Raw genomic sequence first — 20,893 nt, 5'->3', positions numbered from 1 at the left:
ACAGAGAGCCACATGTGAGCCTGTGCTTCCCAAACACAGGCGTGCACAGTGAGACCTTCCCCGAGAAATGTCTGAGAGAAGAGGAAGCAAGGCTGCTCACCTGCAAGTCTTGGCAAGTGTTAAAGCTTGTTTTTGCCAGAAAAGGAAACAGGTATCGTTTACTAGGCAGAGAGCTGGGATCTCTGCTGAGTGCAGCGCTGAGGCTGCTCCGTGACTCACACCCCCCAAGGGAGAGACATGACCAAGGTGTGGAGCATTTGGCCAGGGCTGTGGCACAGGAGGGCAATCTCTCTGAACAATTACAGGAGTCTCTCTACCTGCAGACAGAAACAGCACAGTTTGATTTCAGGGACTGTCTGTACACACGCCTCTTCTCACTCTATCATGCTGCTGTAAAGGACAAAAAAATTCAACTTGCATGTTTACTACAGAACAAGCCAATCACTAAGGACTGTCACTACGGGAGCACCTTTAGCCTCAGGAATACACAGGCGATTGCAACACCTTGGATAAACCCAGGTCTTTCAGCTCAGATTAATGATCTGAAGGAATAGTATTTCCCAAAAGTCAGGTACAAAAACTAGGTGAAAACAGAGTGAAAACACTTTAGGACTTTCAACAGAAAAAAACCAAAAGAACCTCAGGCAGAGGAGAAAAGACAGTGATTATGGAGTAAAAAGATTTTATTTTGCCCATTCAAGCAAAGCAGAAAATCATCCAAGAAAAGAAATAAGATATTTCACATATCAAAGAAAGGAAGGAAGTTCAGAAGAGGAGACTAGGTGTTCTTAGGAACCCAGTAAAATCCACTGCAAATTCCAGAGCGCTGAGAACATTGATGAGTGATGAAGGGGAAAAGTGCAGTTTCAGTGTTTATCTTGCTGTGTAAATTCCTTGTGATGATTCCACAGAAATAGTTCCTGGGTTTTGAAATCTTTCAAGAAACATGAATAAAAAGTGCCAACCCCAGATTTTCCCCAGAAAACAAAATAGAAATTGAGTGTTCATGAGGCTGGCACTGTGCATGAGGGGTCTGTGTAGACTCTGTGTACAGATTGTCAGGGATGTTCAGTGGTCAGACAGACACTGGCAACTTGTGCTGCAGCCTGTAAGGACTGCAGGAGGTCTGACAGCATATGCAACTGTGTCCTTATCGCCTTTCATTGGTTTTGTTTGACCCAAGGCCACTCTGTCACCCAGTAGCACTTCCCAGTGCAGCACCATCAGGGACAGAGGAGCAATGGGATGGCTGCACAGTGCCCCGGGAGCACAGCATCCATCTCCAGGCAGGTGTAGGATACAGTCCCACAGTAACTCTCACAGAGTATTGCTGTACCCAGTCTAAGTTCTGTGTCCCCCTGGAAGGGGAAGAAACTGAGCACAAATGCTGTCCTACTGTATGAGCAAGCAGACTCACACTACAGACAATTTTGGCACAAACTGTCTCCAAAGCGCCATCAGGATAAATTCTAAGATAAATCCTAAGCCAAATTTCCCCAGGGACAGAGTGGCCATGAATTTCAGACCATCCAAGAGCTAGCAGCATGGTCAGGGTGCTACAACATGCATCACATGCATTTCCCCAAGATCACTCTGAATGTCCCTCCCAGTACCAGTGCAGTCGGATCATTGGTACCCAGGACTCCTCCCTGTACTTTCCTAGAAAGTTCAGTATAAAGTCCAAGACCTTCCCATACAGAATGGTTCTGTTCCCTCTTGTGGCTGCTCAGAGCCTGTAAACAAAGGATCTAAACCTGCTAAAAGTGTCTTGGTAACTTTTAACCTTGTCCTTGCACTGCAGGGGTCAGTGAGGAGCTACCCAGTCTGCCGGGGTGGGGGCTGGCAGGAGGGTCAGTCAGAGCTCTGAAGCACCAGGAACACAGCACATTCTTTTGCAGATGGACACTGTTGGACTGAAATGACTATGCAGGTGTCAGTGGTCAAATCCAGACATTTCTAACTCCCCAGGTTCACATGAGTTTCTGTCCTGCCTCTTTACCAGGCAAGGAATTGTTCCTCACAGGAATGAGCTCCAACAGCCAGCACCATGCTGGTTTCCCTGCTGCCTGTATCAGAGCTCTTAATGAATAATGAATGATAATAAATAATGATGATAAATGCATCGACTTTGTTATCTCTGCATTGCCAAAGAAAACTTTGCTTTTTCTTCTTCACTCCCAGAAGTATAAAACTGGTTCACAGAGACGTAGGAAAACACACATGCAGAATCACAGCTCCCTAATCCTCCAAAAGTGAAAAAACCCATAGCTGGAAAAGTTTGCTACCAGGCAGCTGGGGTGGATTTCATCACCAGCACTGCTGCCTGGACGCTGGAGACCTGCAGCCACAAGTGTTTTCAGAGCAAACCAGCCTTGCTTTGTCTCTGGCCAGTAGAGCAAGATTGCAGTGGCTTTTCTCCCCTTTGACCCCCTTGGCATTGCACGGGACAGGTCAGGTAATCACGAGTCTGTTTGTCTGTTTGCAAATCTCAGGAAGCAGCTCCAGCAAAATCTCCTAAGTCATCAGAATGCAGCAAAACACGGTGTCAAAACAATGCAACCTCATCCCTATCTCCAGCAGGACCTTTATCAGGAATTATCACCTATTTATCTCATAGTTTGGGATTACAGCAGGTCCAGGCTGAAGGACCCCTCCATCCAGCCTGTGGTGAGGGCAGGCAGCACCACCCAGCCCGTGCCGTGCTCTCTGAAGGAGACAGAGTTTCCTCACTTTGCCTGCTCCGAGTCCGGATGTGTCAATATTCAAATATTCGTGCAGGAGAAAGGGAAAATACAGTAACTGGACAAACACACTCCCAAGAGAGAGGACACTCCTTCCTGGTCTCTAATCCCCTGGTTCAATAAACCTTAGCAAGTCACTGAAGTGAAATTTCTCCCTGAAATGCAGAGGTGTACAGAACACTGTCTTTATTAAAAGGGTAGGTTCAAAAGTTTGGATTTGTACGTAGATGATGAGTGTTTGCACAGCTGCCTCTCTGAAAGCCCTTCAGCATCAGGGTACTCATAATTCCCATGACTGCTCTCTGTCTGTAGCTGGTTATCCCACGTGTACTGCATGTCCAGAGCCAGGCAGTGAATCTGCCAGGGGGAAATGTCCCCCTGCCTTGCCTGGCCGCACTGAGGTGCGCTGGGGAAGGGGTCACACACACAGCAGCTGGACAGGCAGAACTGGAACAGCCCCCACTGTGCTGGATCCGGGAGGGAGGCAGGCAGAGCCGGAGAGCCAAGTGTGCAGCTCCAGCCGGTGAGGCACAGCACAGACCCCCCAGTCCTGAGGAGTGCGAGTGGGCTTCACGTTCTCAGCACCCCCAGCTCGAGGAGGGCACAGACCCACGAGCACAATCAGGGCACCCTTCTGAGGTGCCAAAACATCGGGGTTTGGGGTGCCAACGCAGCCCCCCACGTGGGGGGCAGAAGGGATCATTGCACGAGGGCTTTCTCCAAAGGGAAAGGCCGTACTGGGCATTGATCCTGGTGGCAGTGGTCAGTGGGACGGAGCCCGGAGCTGGATCAGTCACTCCCGGCAGTGCAGTGCAGGGCTGGGCAGTGCAGTGCAGTGCTGGGCAGTGCTGGGCAGTGCAGTGCTGGGCAGTGCAGTACAGTGCAGTACAGCGCTGGGCAGTACAGTGCTGGGCAGTGCAGTACAGTGCTGGGCAGTGCTGGGCAGTGCAGTGCTGGGCAGTGCAGTACAGTGCTGGGCAGTGGTCCCGGTGGCAGTGGTCAGTGGGCGGAGCCCGCAGCAGGCTCGGTCAATCCTGGCAGTGCTGGGCAGTACAGTACAGTGCTGGGCAGTGCAGTACAGTGCTGGGCAGTGCTGGGCAGTGCTGGGCAGTGCAGTGCAGCACTGGGCAGTGGTCCCGGTGGCAGTGGTCAGTGGGCGGAGCCCGGAGCAGGCTCGGTCACTCCCGGCAGTGTCCGGGCAGTGCTGGGCAGTGCAGTACAGTGCTGGGCAGTGCTGGGCAGTGCTGGGCAGTGCAGTACAGTGCTGGGCAGTGCAGTACAGTGCAGTACAGTGCTGGGCAGTGCAGTACAGTGCTGGGCAGTGCTGGGCAGTGCTGGGCAGTGCAGTGCAGCGCTGGGCAGTGCTGGGCAGTGCTGGGCAGTGCAGTGCAGCGCTGGGCAGTGGTCCCGGTGGCAGTGGTCAGTGGGCGGAGCCCGCAGCAGGCTCGGTCACTCCGGCAGCGCGGGGCGGGGCGCGGCGGGGCGCGGCCGGCAGGGGGCGCGCCGGGCGCGGGTTGAAGAGGCGGCGGGGCGGTGCGCGGGCGGCAGAGCGGGACAGAGCGGAGCGGAGCGGGGCACAGCGGGACAGAGCGGAGCGGGGCACAGCGGGACAGAGCGGAGCGGGGCACAGCGGGACAGAGCGGAGCGCGCTCCCCACCCGGCCCGCAGACATGGCCAGCGGAGGGCTGCAGCTCCTGGGCTTCGTCATGGCCTTCCTCGGCTGGATCGGCATCATCATCAGCACCGCCATGCCCCAGTGGAAGATGGCATCCTACGCGGGGGACAACATCGTCACGGCCCAGGCGCTCTACGAGGGGCTGTGGATGTCGTGCGCCATGCAGAGCACGGGGCAGATCCAGTGCAAGGTGTACGACTCGCTGCTCAAGCTGGAGAGTAAGTTGGGGCTGGGATGTGGTGGGGATGTTGGGGTGTCCGTTCCGTCGGGGCGGAAAGTACCAGTCCTCCCGTCGGTGTCGGTCGCGTCGAAGTTCAGTCTGAACTATTTGGGCTGGGTTTGCCGCTCCGATTGCATGTCCAATGTCCTGTCGTCCATGTCCCCCCCACATCCCTCCCCGCCTCCGAGTCTATCGCGTTGGGGATGCTGCTGCTGTCGGGTCTCACGGTCTCTGTCCCGTTGGATTTACTCAGCCTGTCCCTTCAGGTTGAAGGTGCGGGACTCGAGGTCCCGCATCTCTTTCACGCCTCCTCATCCTGTCGGGGGTCGGACGCGTGTTTCTTGGGGTCCCCGCTGGTTCTCCCCGCCGGAACCGGGGGTCACTCCCCGGTGACTGTCCTTCGGGGCACCCTCGGCAGTGCCACCTCCCCGGGAGGGGACCGGGGGCACTCCAGTGGCAGTGCCTGGGCAGGAGCCGGAGCTGCCCCGCATCCCGCTGCCCGCTGCCCGTCACCCCCCAAAATCTCCCGGGGGGAGGAAGGGTCAGAGTCTCTACGTGCGTTACGGAAAGCGCCGTGTTTGCGAACAAGAGATTTTGGCTGGGGAGGTCCAGCCACGGACTGCGCTGCCCTCGCTGGACTCGGCTGAGCGAGAGCGGACTCAGCAGCGTGGCTGGAGTGGGCTTTTGAAGCACGGGTCCTGTTTGCCTTTGACTGTTTTGGTCTTTTGTTCTCTGGGAAAGTCGCTCCCGTGGGGCTTTTGAGCTGAGCGCTGGCAGGTGAGCTGGCCTGCTGCCCAGGTAGCACTGCCTGGAGTTTTTAGGCAGGCCAGTATGCCAAGATAATCTTTGGGTCTCTTATCTTGTCCTGCGACGGTGAAACCATGTCATGCAGGTAGAAGCAGCAGCCTGGCTGGCTGGGGTGGGACTGGGGTCTCAGCCTGGCTGGCTGGGTGTGATTCGGGTGCTCAAACCCAGAGAGGGCTGTTTCTAGAGTGCTGGGGCAGATAACTTTTTCTGACACACAAAGGGGTTTAAAAAAATGTACTACTTTCTCAATACCGCTCGTCTCATCTCGAGTCCTGGAACACCCGCATCCCTCCCTAATTAATAAAATAATAATTGCCACCTTGGTCACCTTCTCTTTCCCAAAGGAATGAGCAGGCAGTTTCGCCTAAACCGAGGTCCGCGGGGAGTGTCCCCGAGCCCGATTGCCACCAGCCCTTCCTGTGTGTCACCGGTGAAGCCGGACCCACCTTGGCGGCCAGCCCACGTCTGTCCCTGCTGTCCCTGCCCCCGAGCCCCGCGGGGCCCGCAGCAGGCGGAGGTGCGGGCTGCGCCCATCGGGGGCTTGGCACTCGCAGGGTGCGGGGCTGAGCGCCCTGCCCGCAGTGCTTGGGGTGTAATTACGTGTCAACTCAGCCCCAAGCCTCTTATCTCTCACTGGGGGTGGGGGGCGAAGATGCCAGCAGCGGCTGAGGAATCTCCATCCACCCCCTGGATGGCTTGCGAAAGGTAACCTTGCCTCGGGGGCTGTGCGCAGCCCATTGTGCTGTAAATGAGACCTGCCTGCGGAGCCGCCGTGAACAGGCTCCCCAAAAGCTGCCCAGGCTTTCCAGACCTGGCCCATTCATGGCTGAGCGCCGAAACCAGCTGCTGCCCCACCTTTGTCCAGCGAACAATACGGGCCCTTCCCTTCCAGGGCTGCAGGGGAGGGAGGTGACAGGGACCGAGGCTTGTGGTGGCCTTTTCTGTTCTCACCGAGCTCTGCAGGACAGTATGCCTGAGAATTCTTAAATAGCAGGGAGATCACAGGGTATGTTATCCTCACGGGGAAAATCAGTGAGGGCTGGTGAAAGGGCTCCTCGTTCCAGCTTGCTTAGGCTGTGCCTTTCCTGCTTTTAAGCAGATCATGCCTGGGAACATACACCTTATCTGTCGCTTTCCCTCCTGGTGTCCCTTCAAGGTTTTGCAGCCCCAAATGTCTGGGCAGGGACCAGCAGTGCTGGTTTGGGTGGAGGTAAAAAAAAAAAACCAAACCCCAAACAAAATCCCCAAACTATTTATACCCAGTTCAACCAGCCACAATCCAGGACAGGTGCAGTGGAGAGCTGCATTCATCTGTGTCCTGGTGAAGGCTGTGTGGGCAGAACTTCTGCCTGGCCACGCTTTCCTGCCAGGGCTTCATATGCCCCAGGTGCTCTGAGCCACATGTCAGAGCCTCATGCACCGATGGGAGAGGCTCAGATCTGTAATTACTCTGTCCCTGTAGAAAGGACTGAACCTTCTTGCACCTGCAGTAACTCGTGTTTGTGGGAATGCTGGAAGGCTTTGCCACCGAGTTTTGGAATATCTGGTAGCTGCTGCCATTCCTCTGGATGTGTCAGTGCTTGGCTGCGAGGCAGAGATGGGGTTGGCACAAGCTGATGAGCACCATTAGCCAAGCGAGGGGCTCCAGCTCCCCGTGTGGGCACACTGCTGGAGTGCACCCGTGCTGGCACTTCTCCCGCAGCTGTGTTCAGCTGAGGGCTTATGTCACTGCTCCTATTCAGGCAACAGAAAGGCTGCGTTTTGCTGGCTTACGTGAAAAGCAGTGCGTGGCCACACGCAGACATAGAGGCAACAAATGCCACCCTTGCAACAAGGCTTTGTTGCACAGCCTCAGCATTGTTCTTGTGGCCCTCCAGCATGGTCCATGGGGCTTAGCTCAGCTTTGGCTCCTCGGGGTCTCGGGGGATGGTCTTGGACAGGAGGGAGTAGGGCTCCTGGTACCTGTCTCTGAAAGTTTCCAGCCCCACCTAACCACATTCTCCTGTTCAGAGCAGATGTTGTTCTGGATCCTGTCTAGGCTGTTTTAGCTGAAGATATTCATCGACCAGTTTGGTTTTGCTGGGAGAGGTTCTGTGCTTGAGACAAGCTGAGACTCATCTATCACTTCATCACCAAACCTAGTACATCCACAATGAGCCTTTCTGCCCTAGCCCAGAAAATAAACAAGGGTTTGAATGCCCTCTGGGTCAAGCAACATGGCTGAAATGTGAAATCTTCCCTCCTACACCTTTGCCACCCTGGCTGAGCCTGGTCTAGGAGCTGGGGAAGAGAATAGGTGAGGGGAAGGAACAGTTCATGCTCAGGTTACTGCTGCCCACTTCTGGTGGTGGGGGAGTTGGGACAGTGGAGGGACAAAGCATGAGGGACATGTGTCCAACTCTCCACCTTCAGATCTTGATTAAGCAGGTAGAACCTGCTGGTATCTGTGCTTTCATGTGGGTTAAGGGTTAATTTGCTACCCTGTTTCTCAATCCCTGTTCCTTCCTGATGAAAAATCATGATGGAGTGATAAAACAGTCTCACTTGTGCTGGCTTTGAGAAGGTAGAGGGTTACTTGGAATGTCACCCAGGCTGTTCCTGTGCAGTGCTCTGGTGTGTCTGCAAGAGGGGATGGGAGTCTGTTGCAATACAGTGGCTTTATTGCTCTACAAGCAGCTTCTAAGCAGCTTTTAGGAGCTGGTGTTACTATGTGTTACTAAATCTCTTGGTAAGGGAATTTCCAGGCTTTGTGGGAAAACAGGCTGCCCAGGTCTTCTCTGAGCAGGAATCTGGAAATGGTGGTATCAAGCTCGTCTTACTACCAATCATTATTTGTCAGTGGGGGTAGGAGGGCTTTGAACCTTACTTCCTTTCAAATATGCAGAGCACAAGGCCACTGTTACCTACTGAACTTGCCTTGTTTGCACTGGACATGCAGTAGGGAGTTCCTATTTTGTAAAAAAACCAGGAACTAGAGTCCCTGTCCTGCTTCAAAACCTCGGTACAGTCTTTTAGACTTGTAGGGAGGTGCTTTGAAAGTGAACAGACTGGAATCTGATGCTGATGGGTTTGCAAGGTGGGCCTTGGCAGGGGCAGGTTAGTGGGTTGAAAGCCTCCAAGCCATTATCAGCTTTTGGGTGCAGTGAGAACAGCTGCAAAGTGTGAAAGGTGTTTGCTGGCCACCCCTGATCTTCAGTCCCCTGTCTACTGCACTGAAGTAACTTTCACATGCAGGCAGGGCAGACCAGCAGGATCTCAGATCTCCTCCTTGCAGGGAGTCCAGCTTTGATGAAACCCCGTGGGAAGGCTTTGAAGGCTGCTGGCTTCTCTCAGAGGTGGACAGTGGAACATGCTTCCTATACTGCAGGGGTGCTTGTAACTCCTGGGGAACTTCCCTCATAAGGATTGGAGGGAACTGCTCAGCATCTGTTTCACCAGTGTTCTGTCATCAGTTAGTTGGATGAAGGCCCATGGGAAGGGAAGGAAAAGTCCTTATTTTAAATTAAGGCAGTTGATGAGCATCCCTATCAGAGAATAATCTGCACACAAAGCCATTACAGCAATTTTGCCTTACAAGCAGGCATTACAAAAATCCCATGGCACTTTCCCAACAGCTTTTCTCTAATATGAATGACATAAACAGATTGAATAAGGAAACAGGATGATAGAGAACTTTCAAACATCTGCAGGTGAAGTACTGAAGTATTTTTTTAATATAACTGAGCAGTTACCAGCAATTACTTCTGTCTCAGTTAATGATAGTTGTGGGAAGGAAAACATATTACTTCAGCTTCAGATAAACTGAATAAGGTTGTCCGTGTCCAAAACCACTAACAAAAAAATCTAAATGGTTTTAGTTTTTTGGTTTTTTTTTTTAAACATGGGGTTTATTCTGTGAAACAGGTGTGAGCTGTAGCTGCATGTTTTTGGACTTTGGTGGTATTTTGTGCTTTGCAGAATGCACATTTGTTATTAATTGTCATCAGGCATTTCAAGCCTCTGTTCTTCAGTTCTTGCTGCTTTGTTGCTTTAGGGTTTTCAGGCTGTGTCTCTCATTGCTAACCAGCAATCAAAATGCTTGGCTTCAGAGTCAATAGTGGTTTGTATTGACAAAATACTGTTGCCATCTGACAGCTGTTTGGTGCCAGACCAGTTTGTCTCTTGTATAGGACTGTTTTTTCCCCAGGGGCTCCCAAGACTGCCTAGGCTTTCCTGTTCCTGTTGGCGAGACAGTTGCAGCAGCAAGGAGTGTGGTGGAAATCCTGTTTTCCCTCTAATATGGTAGAAATTGTAAAGTTAAATTGCTGTGGATTACTTCTACTTGCTGTCGGCAGCCTGTCCTGTTTGGCAGGTTGAGACAATATTGTACTTGTATAATTTTGGATTTTTAAAGCATCTGGAAAGGCCCGTGTGAACAACAGAACTATTATTAAAGTGGCTTTCCCAGCCCCTGGATGTGCAGCTTCTATTGACAGCGTGTCTGTTAATGTGTAGTTAATAACTGGTAGCTTGTATGATGATTAACTGTGGCCAGAGCACTGCACACATTGCAAAAGAGGTAGGAGGACAAAAGCACTGCCTCCCAGGCTGTGCTGGGAGCTCAGGGCGGGTGGAGGATGGTTGGCTAGCACAGTCATGTCACATTACAGCTTCTTGGGACAAAGGAACTGAATGTTCTGCAAAGGCTCCAACCTGTTCTGCTGTCCCAGTGCAAGTTCCCTACATGTTTCTGTCCCCTAGTGCCATGGAGCCATGCATGAGGAGGGGGTGAGGGCACCAGGAATTGTCCCACCCGTGTCTGCTGAGAGTGGGCAGCCCTGGGGAATGCTCACAATGCTGCATTTTGTTCAGCTGCTTCTGCAAAGCTGCCGTGGCATGCATCCATTTAGTACTTATATATTGAGATTTTGGTCTGTTTCATAGTTGGGTTTTTAGAGGTTATAGGAACTTTTCCCAGCATTTTCCTCTGTTTGTCCCTTGGCACTGTGCGTGAAGGTGAAATGTTTCTTCCAACCCTTATAACTGTTTTTCTAGTTTTTAGAGATAGCATTGCCTATTTTGAGTTTCATGAAAAAAGTCTTTCAAAACACTCTCCTATAAATTAATTTTTTATTCAGCAAGACTGAGCCAAATTTACTGTGGTCTTGATAAAACAAGTTTGGTACCTCTGCAGCCAGTGTGGTTTCCCATGCCTAGCACAAACTGATATCCAGCCATGGGCCTCTCTAGAGCTTCTGCTGTAAATGTGTGGCACCTGAATTGGTTGCCTGGGTCGAAACCTGTCAGCTGAAGTCTTTCTGAAAATTGGCATTGCTTTTGTAAGGTAGAAATTACTCTTGGAGTGTAATCTCTGACATCGGAGATAAATCAATTAAAATCGAGTCTGGATGCTGCAGTGGTGATTTATGCTAAAATGACAAATGTCTTTGTTAATGGGTTTCTGTAGCAGATGGGTTTTGATTAGCACATGGGTGGTGTGGAGGTGTGTCACCTTCCCCTTTGAAGGAAGTGAGAGATATTAGCCAAGATGATTGAGGAATTTTTTCCCAAGAAAGCCGACAGTCATCTTATCAAAGTGTGTTCCTTCCTGTTGCTCTGATTATTGTCTTCTTATTGTGTTGTTTATAACTGGTTTCATAATCTATTTACAGAACAATAAGGTTGTGTGTGAAGGGGCAGATCCAGATCTGTTTTAGAGTGGAATTAGAGCCTGATGCTGGTATGGGTCACAGGAATTTTCCTGCAAAAGCAGTTCTGTAGGACAAAGTGTAGTAAAGAAGCTGTAGAGGGTGGCTGTGTGGCTTTGCTCTCCTCTGGCCAGTGCCAGGTCTGAGCTCTGAGTTTCAGACTGGGCACAGAGCCCACTGTGGCAGGGACCCAGATGAGTTCACATGCCAGCCCTGAGTGTGCAGGTGCTCTGTTAGAGGCTTAAATCCTGCAGCTCAAGCCTGAAGTGCTTTGCAGAGCTCTACCAGGATGCAGTTAAGGTGTTTTGAGGGGTGAACTCCAGATCTGAAATTTTGTGTCAGGGGACACTTATGCCTTGGTTACAGCATGCTCCTTGGAGCTTATTCATTTTATTAACCAGCCCTGGTTGTTCTCAGGGCTTTACAGAGCTGTATATGAAAATTCATTCTGTTCAAACAAACCTGATTTGCCAGACAATAAAGCTTAGGCTCTTACTTCACTGCTAGTCAGGTGTTTTGTCACCTGAGGATTTTTTTTAGTAATTACTTAATTTGCATTACTACTTTTCTTTGGTACCAAGAAGATCTCAGTTCAGTAGCTCACATTCATAGGGTTAATGTGTCTTCATGCCTTCAGATGAGTCCATATAAAAACCAAATCCCAAGGTGCAGCAAGTCTGCATGCTGAGAATTCAGCCAAATTAAAGCTTGCCTATGGAAGCCATCACCCCATGCTCCAACTCTTCAAAAGCACAAGAGGCTCTTAAAGCATTTGAGTATTTATGAATCAATTAAGCTAAATATTTTAAGTAGAAAGGAAAACAAGGTATTTTTCAATTGGCTGGGAAAGTACTATTTCTTTTCCAATTATATTTTTGTACCCTCTGGGACTCAAACTGAGAACATACCACAAAAAAAAAAAAAAAAAAAAAAAAAATCAGCACTGAGTTATTTGTATAAAAGAGGTTTTGGAAGTGTTGAGCAGTAAATGGGCCTTGCTGTCTGCTGTGGTACTATTCATATGTATGTCACTATTCATATTAAAACATGTCCTTAAGTACTTTGTCGAGGTAGAGCCTAAATCTGAATACTTCTTTTGATAAACAGATATGTCCTTCCAATTGGGATTCAAATGATTGAGGAACAAAAGATGTCTGAGGGCAATTGCCAGGTCATTTCCTGCAAAAAGCCTCTGTGTGCCCTTGTTTGCCATGCATTTTAGAAGAGGCTGAGAGTCCTCTGATCCTGATGCATGACAGTCTTGAGACCAAAGCTGAGAAGGAATGTCTTGCTTGGATGTATCCTGTGTATCAGGGAGCAGGAATATTTAGATACAAGGTTGCTGAGCCCAGTAATTTGAATTTCGATTGGTATCTTGAGTTTACTGTGTGGGTAACTACAATCCTATTGTCTTGCAGGCAGTCTGCAGGCTACAAGGGCTTTGATGGTGGCTTCAATCCTCCTGGGGCTGGTTGGAGTGTTTGTTGCTGTGACAGGCATGAAATGCATGAAGTGCATGGAAGATGACCAGGTGAAGAAGATGAGGATGGCTGTCTTCGGTGGGGTGATCTTCATCATTTCAGGTTGGTAACATACAGATGTTAATTGTGCTGTTTCTAGGTGGTGTATATCCTGTGCAGGATGTGGGAGGGCTTGATGTGTTGAACATTTTGGTCTGGCAGCTCCTTAGAGGGCTTTGGCTCAGGCTACCTGAGGCACCTTGGCACTGGCATTACAATTTTCTATATGGGCTTCATGGTTTCCATGTCTGTTGGCAGAGCTGAGTTTGACCCTGCTTCAGTGAAAAGAGGCTGTCAGCAGAGCAGCCCTGCCTTTGCTGCAGTGTAACTGTGGGAAACCTCAAATCTGCTCTTCTCTCCCAAGCAGCACTAAATGGAACAGCTCAGAACTTCCAGGGTAGCAGCAGCTCAGCTGTACTCCAGATGCTGATTCTGCTGCTCCCTTATTTTTGCAGTGATTTTGCTGGTTGTTTTTCCTAAGCCATGACATTCTGTTCTCTTTATGTGCAGGTCTGGCAGCGCTGGTGGCCACGTCGTGGTATGGCAACAGAGTGGCTCGGGCCTTTTATGACCCTTTCACCCCTGTCAACACCAGGTACTGAGCCATTTGGTATTACACACTATGGTTTGGCATGACAAATACAGGGCTTAGTTTTGAGTAGCAGTCACTCAAACATTTTCTGAGCTAGCTGGGTTGGCTTCAGGCTGTGCAGAAAGAGCTGGGATCAGATCTCATTATCCATGTGGCTCTTAAGTTTGGGCTTTAAAGTGACATCACTGCCAGAGACCTCACTGGTGGGACTTGTTTGATTTTTACCCCACTACGTGCTAAAGGCCTGGTTTGCACAGAGCTTGGCCTGCAGCTGTTGGGGGTGACACAAAACACTGGAGAAAGCCAGCTCTGAGCTTTGAGGGTCTACAGAGCCTGACTGCTCCCAGCTGCTGCCTTGTAGAAAGCCACATCCATCCCAGGTTCTGCTTCCTTCTGCTTTGTGTGAATGTATTTCTACAAGTAACACCTCTGGATTAATGATTCTCACTTTCTCCCTTCTTTCTTCTCCAGATTTGAGTTTGGGTCGGCTCTCTTTATTGGCTGGGCAGCTTCATCTCTGGCCATACTGGGGGGATCCTTCCTCTGCTGTTCCTGTCCACAGAGAGAAACTTCATATCCACCCACCCGAGGCTACCCAAAAAATGCCTCATCTACAGGGAAGGATTATGTATAATGAAACAAAGAAGAGGAGCCACCAGCACTGGTAGTGAAAGCATTTTGGAGAGGACACTACAATGCCACTGTCCTGAGCAGAGTCCAGGCTCTAGGTTCTGCCTTCCTCTTCTCCCAAAAATGTGTATATTTTTGTAATCCTCTTTGCTACTGGACATAACTTCTCCTTTCTCTCCCAGCCCATGGAGGAAGGCTAGCCTAGGTTTATAGGTATTGCCACTGGAAAGATGCAACCTCCAAGCTTGGGTTAAGTTTAATATTTGGGAGTAAAAGGGAAAATGATACTGTTTTTATAGATGGATGTCGGTGCTTTTTTTAGTTGGTTGTTTTTATTTTTTTTAAATAGATGGTAACAATTCAGTCCCATATCCCATTAAGTTAGAGCCCAGTGTGGTGTGTAGAAAATAAAGGAACATATATACAAAATGATGAAACCAATAGCTTAAGGGGAAACATAATTTTGGGGGAAAAGCCTTTACCTGTAGGAATGTTTGAAGAGATGTAAAATGCTCTTCTACTGTCTTATTGGCATCATCTTCAGCACCCTCCTTTCCATGCAGACAAAGGGTCAGAAACAAATTGCTGTGACTTAAGTGGAATTCCACACTGTCTGTGCACATGCTGTTGGCTAATGGAAGATGCAGTGTAAGGTAGAGACCACAGAAGTTACCAGACTCCCAAAGCATCTGCAGGTTTCCCTGGTGCCAGGGAAGAGCTCAAGGGAAGAATTGCCTTCTGTTTTCACTGTGTGTCTCTGGTGAGCTGTTCCTCAGACACTGAGTGCTGGCAGTGATTGTTTCTCATGTTCCCACCCTGGCAGCTGAGCTTGAGGCTTTATCCTCCTGTGAGTGTTACAGGTCACCTTTTAACACTCTCCTCTTTCCTCGAGGCTTTCTCATTTGGGCTTAGTTTCCCAATCTCTGTTTGCCTGATGCAGCTAGCTGTGTTAAACCAAACTGAATGCACTGCCACTCCCTGATGTTTCCCCAAGGATACCTCACACGCTGCCATTCCATCCTGTCTGTTTCTTGTAAACACTTTCAGTGATGATATGAAGGCAAATTCCAAGAAAACTGACCCAAAGGTTATGGCATTTGCATGTAATCCAAGCTCACCAAAGAGGAAGAAACAAACATTTTAAAGATACAGCCATCCTTGCATATTGAGTCATATCTGAAAAAAACAATAATGCTGTTCATCAAAGGTTCCTACCCCTTCCCCTGAAACTCCCAGTCAGTCACTTGGTGTTGGATGACACTGGGGGTTAATTCTTGTAATTCCTAGAGGGATGGTGCCACTTTTCCAAAGCTCAACCTTTTTGTATAGAAGGAAACTGGTGCTTCTGACCAGGCTTTATAATTCTGTATATGTTCAGAGGCATCAGATCTCTTGATTTCCTTCTGTAGACAGGGAGAGCCTCTGGCTGAGCTATGTACCACGTTGGTGGTCTGTACAAGCCTTGTACCTCTGTTTTACCTGACTCCTGCAGCATAAAGTTACTAAAAGAAACCAAGCAGAGCATTTGCTTCAGGCTCGAGTTGATGTTGGCCTGTACTTATAGCTGGGCCACGTGGCTTCCCCTTCTCCATGGGGAATTGCCTGTGCACAGCAGCTGCCTCAGGAGACCTCTTGTCTTGGGAGGTGGCAGCTCAGGTCACATTAAAGAGCTGCTGAAGTCTGTGCTTTTGTATTTGCATTAACCCTGAGCCAGGGAGCAGATGCTTGTATTGGGAACTTGTACAAAGTGTTTAAACAATTTCAATAAATGGACTTTTTTAAGGAAAATCAGACTATTACTTCATTTCTTGTTGTTGAGCAGAACTTGGAACAGTGCACATGGAAGTGAAGAGTGGGACTTGTGCTTTTGGGAGCCTGCCTGCCAGGATGGAGCTTGTTTAGCTGTGTGTATCTACAGCAGACATAGGTGGGGACAGATCTTGTGCAGTGAGTCAGGCAGCTGTGGCCTCTGGCAGAAACTCACCCAGTAATTGCTCCAATTGCAGCCCAGGAACCAGAAGGGCTGCTCTGCTCCTCGGCAAGGCAGGCTGCACCCTGGGTGGAGCAGGAAGGGGCAGGGGGAGGCAGAGAGCTCCCTGGCAGGGGAGAGGGAGCTGCAGGAATGGGGAAGGGACGGGGCGTGGAGCCAGGGTGCTCCCAGGAGAGGAGCTCAGCCTTCAGAGCAGCCAGGTGCTGCTGGTCCATGTGTGACTCCTTCCAGCTCACCCTCAAGCCCTGTGCTTCTCCTGTTGTGACAGCAGGACCTTTCTTGCAGGCCAGATAGAGAATGGTTCCTGTTGGGCATACAGTCTCCTAACCTGCACTGATACCTCCCCAGGATAGCAAGGCTCTATCCCCCTTCTTCCTTCTGCTCTGGAAACCATTTTCTGTTCATCAGGCTTTTGAGTTCATCCTTTTCATATTTTTAAGTACTCGTGATGAGAGGTAAACTGTATTTAAAACATTTTCTTAAGCTCAGTCAAGGAGCTGCCTCCTCTAGTCCCTCACTCTCCAGGGGCTGTTTGCTTTTGTAATTACAAACAATAGGAACAAAGCTAATTAGGCCTTGTAAAGCTGGCAGAGCAAAACAGCCAGGCATGTGGCTGGCTGAGTGAGCTGGCAGTGCCTGGAGCAGGCTGGTTGCCTGGCATAGTTTGGGGTCTATGGTCATTCTTATTCCAACCTGTCAATTAGTCAAGGATTTCCATTGAGATTAATTTTTTCCCATGTTTTCATGCTCTCTCCCTCTCCAAGGACTCTTGCAACTTCTACTCTGAAGTTTCCTGGGCAGAAGAAAAGAGAAAAGCAATCCCACCTTTAAAATGATCAGTAAGACTGCTCAGCAGCTGGCAAAAATAGGCCACTGCAGGAGATTCAGATCTGTGAGACTGGCTCAGAGGCAGGAGCCAGAGGCTACCTTGTTTGTTTGCTTACTATACTTTTAACTGGACAAAATTCCAAGCCAAACTTTCATTTCCTCTCCCTTTCTGCAATGACCATGCAATTCTACTTGGCTATTTTTTCTCTAAAACCCTTTGGCCATTTCTGCTGTAAGTTGCATAGAAAAGGAGTTGCATGAGTTGAAAGTTGGGGGAGTTTCTCACTGGATTTCAGTCTTTGCACGTGACTGACATTCCTGCTGCTAAAGCCATCCTGAAATGAAATGATGGCATTTGTCTCTGCAGACAATAGGAACTTTGACTGCTACTTGGCATCTTCTTCCATATGATATTTATTATTCACATGGTGCCAGAGCTCTGTATACTATGCAGGGAACTTCACTGTCAGTGGGAATTACATGCTCATTTATATTGCTTAGATATTTTGAAGGAGTAAGAGACATCAAGATGTTTTTGGAATAGCATCAGCCCGTGGGATTTCTTGGCTTCTCCAACTCCATTTTAAGAAATCATCCATGCCCAATGCCTTTTTCAGATTTAGTTTCTGATTTGCATATGAGCTTCTTGTAATAAGTTTGGCTTTGTTTTCTGCATTGCTCTGAACACATAGCTGAAGAGTATTAAAGCACTGAAAACTGATAATTAAGATCACAGAAATAGCCAAAAGACTAGTGGCAGCTGTTGACAGCTGTTTGTGAAACACTTATACAAGCTCAGAATCTTTAATACAAGGCAGAAACAGAAATAATGGCATTACTGAGGGAAATAAGTTAATGAAGGACTTCTTTAAGAGTAAACCCCAGAAATGTCAGTAACGTGAAGTTGCTTAAAAGCAGCAGATTCACAAATCTAGATGAGTAACCAGACCAAAAGAGCTCAAGATTTTGTCCTGAGCTTGGAGGCATTTGGAGTAACTTTGGGGCAGCCAGTGAAGTGACAGTGATGTAAAACTGTCTTGATGTTTTCACAAAGGATAGCTAAAAGCTGTCAATGGTAGCAGCATCCTCCAGGGTCTTACACCTAAGTCTACCTGAAAAGTTATTTTGTGGTCAGCTCTTTGCACAGTGTCACTGCTGCAGTCAAATCACAGAACAGCCTGGGTTGGAAGAGACCCTTAAATGTCACCTTGTCCCTGCCCCTGCAGTGGGTGGGGAATCTTCATTAAATCTTGCAATGTCAGACCTCTCAAGTGGCCAAAGCCCTGGCAGCTAGTGTGTGTCACATCAGGATTACTCTCCCACAATGTTGTTTGCCCACCTCTTTAGCACCTACCAGGTGGTAGAGGAGATGGCTGGTGTCACACAGGGCAGAGGAGCCACAGGCTCAGGACAACCATGTGTTTCAGCCAGGGCTTTGCATCCAACTAATCTGAGCTTTCCAAACTGGCCTTTGGATTGCAGCACAAACAGTATTATAAGGGTGTCCCCCTGCACTAGGCTCTTAATTCCTCCACTCCCACTGGTTCTTCAATTTGCCTTGTTGCTGTTTCCCTGCTTCTAGAAGTGCAGCCTGTGACAAGGAGCTTGTTCTTCTATAGCATATTGCTTTTGACCCTTTCTGCAGCTCCTGAAGTCCTTTGCTTGGGCATCTGCATCACTGAGCAGAAAGGGAAAAACACTCCTTTGTTGTGCCTCATGTGCTTGGTTGGAAAGCATCCCAACTCCTACAGCTTTTCCAGAAAAGCCCTGCCTGGATTCCTAGCATACTGCATCAGGGACTTGGTGTTCCTAGGCTCTACATTTCCTACAGGGACCTGCTGTGGACACCAGGAGCCCCTGGAGCTATGGAGCCTGTGGGTGCTCCTGCTTTGCTGCCACAGGGGCCACAAGGAGCCTTCAGCAGGTGAGACCTGCCTGGCCTGGGGACCAAGCCCTGGGCAACCCACCTGGATAAAACATCTGTGTTGCCTCGAGGCACAGAAGGCACCCTCCACTCCTATCTGGTTCACCAGCCTACCCCAGGAGCAGGTTTCATGTCAGAAACATGAATTTTGATGTTCAGTTTCCCATGTTTTTGCCTTGCTATTTTAGAATGGCTCTGCTTCCATTGTGTCCTGATTCACTATAGTTGTACAGGTCTTCCTTCCTGCTAGAAGGACTATTTGGAAAAGTGTTTTCATCACCAGGCAGGTCCATCTGACCATACCAGGCTGTTGCTGGCTGGTACAGCCAGGCTGGGTGGCACATTTTGGGGAATTGCATAAGCCCACATTCTTACCATGGTGTTTTTGTACTTCACCTACCACATCACAGAATTCCATACCTGCAAAAGCTGCGTCACTGCCTCTTGTCCAGGAAGGTGAAGGATGTGACTGACATAAAAAAACTGCATTTCCACATCAGGGCAGAGGATCCCCAGGACTGAAGGGTACAAAGACAGCCTTTGCCAATGTTCTATAGCTTGCAGATGGGCTTTAATGGAAAAAAAAAAGAGAAAGTGAGGGAAGAACTCGCTCGTGCCAAGCTCCTAGAGAAGTCCCAGCTATGTGAAAGCTGCTCAGTGCTAGTACCAGTGTTTTCCCCTCCCACTGCAGCCAAGGGCTCTGACTCTGAGGCTGGGAACCACACAGCAAGGTTCAGCAGGTGGGAGGCATGGGATGCTGCTGTTCCCAGCCCGGCACTCCTGGCTGCCCTCACAGCCAGCAAGACAGCAGCCGGGGAGACTGAAAACAAGCTCAGCCAAGGGGAAAAAGCAAGAAATAGCATTCTTATTACAAGGTAAACAGCATTAAGGCCGTCTTGGGGGAGTAGAAGCATCGCGGCAGTGATCGGCTTTTCTGCCCACGAGCCGTGCAAGGGCGGTGGAACGCGCTCCACCCTCCCCTTGTGCAACACTCCCCGCAGCAGCTGTAAATAATCATTTACCTGCGCCTGCTCCTCTTTCCTGCCTTTTTAAACCAGCTGCTCCCGCAGGGGTGGCTGCCCGAGGTGAGCATGGCAAGCCCCAGCCCCGGGGCTGGCAGAGCTGGAGCCCCGGGCCACTCCTGCCAGCAAAGCTGCAGCTGCACCAAGGAGCATGGGACAGTGTGGGCTGCCTTTGTTGTTTTTCTAGGGAAAAGAGCTCCTTTTAATTGTTGTTTTCACAAACCCACAATAACATTTCTCCACACTGCATTCTCTAGAAAGGGTCTGGTAAAAACATATTGGCCAAAACATATTTGTCAGAGAGCTAGATCTGCTTGTTTACCTGATGGCAGGATTTCAACATCAGTGCTCTGAGATCTTCTCTGAACCTTTCCTGACTTCATGTCCTCAGAGACTGGGGAGATAAAGGGAAGCCAGTCCCTTCCTATGTGCTTTTTTTTTCCCCCAGTTAGTAAAAATGCTTCAGAACTGACCCAGACCTACAGGCAGTTGCTTTTGTTGAGATTTTACTGGTAACATGACAAAAGCATCCTTTGGGAAGTATGCGTGGGATGGATGCTCTAGGAGCATGGGCAGAAATGTGACCATGCCCAGGCAGCCCTGCACACAGAGCAGGGCAGATGAGGAGTAATGAAACCCTCAGCCCCTTCCTTCAGGGAGGGATGTGGCCTTGGCCCAGCAAGCAGAGGCTGCACAAGAGGGAGTCTAATTTACAGTGCCCTGTAATTTGCTGATGCTGTAACATGTTTAGCTTGGGGAGAAGGCTGTGTTGATGTTAACGTGTTCACTCACATTGGAGCTGTGGTGTGTTCCATCCACATGGAAAACAATGCCACACAGGGCTGGGGCCGGGCCATCCTCATGAGAATAACGGGGAGTAGCTCAGCTGGGGCTGAGCTCTTGGGGCTTTCACGGGTGGGAGCAGACCCCTGAACCCTCCAGACCCAGGTAGGATGTGACAGCCCAGCACCTGCTGCAGTGGCAGCTGCAGTGGCACTCACTCTTCATTAGGAACTATTGCTGAGGTTAACTAGACTTCAAGCGTCAGCACAGGACCAAGCAGGATTTCCCTAATGCTTTTGAACTGGCCCCAAATCACTGATTACAGTGTCAGAAAACATAGCTCTATCCCCCAGCTATGACTTTCCCTCCAGCTGGTGCTTTTTTGATTCCAGGCAATGAAGGTGAGAATATTGTTGTGAGTACCAACAATTATAGCAGAAATACCACAAATGATCTCAAGACACAGACTGGGGT

The 20,893-nt window shown here is 49.4% G+C and overlaps 1 protein-coding gene across 1 annotated transcript; it reads left to right on the top strand.

Moving 5' to 3' along the window:
• Positions 1-4,351: 4,351 nt before the first annotated feature.
• CLDN1 (claudin 1) lies at positions 4,352-15,660 on the top strand. Its single transcript, XM_079315061.1, has 4 exons — positions 4,352-4,634; positions 12,549-12,713; positions 13,161-13,245; positions 13,714-15,660. The coding sequence occupies exons 1-4, from the start codon at positions 4,412-4,414 to the stop codon at positions 13,874-13,876; spliced, it is 636 nt and encodes a 211-aa protein (XP_079171187.1). The 5' UTR covers positions 4,352-4,411; the 3' UTR covers positions 13,877-15,660.
• The last annotated feature ends 5,233 nt before the right edge of the window (positions 15,661-20,893 follow it).

Source organism: Erithacus rubecula (genome assembly GCF_903797595.1).
Source record: "Erithacus rubecula genome assembly, chromosome: 11".
Lineage (NCBI taxonomy): Eukaryota > Metazoa > Chordata > Aves > Passeriformes > Muscicapidae > Erithacus > Erithacus rubecula.
The sequence above is the reverse complement of the archived record's forward strand: the minus strand, read 5'-3'. Positions and strand labels throughout refer to the sequence as shown.

Coding starts and splice junctions, on each gene's coding strand:
- CLDN1 (XM_079315061.1), top strand. CDS start 4,412: ATGGCCAGCGGAGGGCTGCAGCTCCTGGGCTTCGTCATGGCCTTCCTC. Junction 12,714..13,160: donor GGTGATCTTCATCATTTCAG/GTTGGTAACATA, acceptor CTTTATGTGCAG/GTCTGGCAGCGCTGGTGGCC. Junction 13,246..13,713: donor TTCACCCCTGTCAACACCAG/GTACTGAGCCAT, acceptor TTTCTTCTCCAG/ATTTGAGTTTGGGTCGGCTC.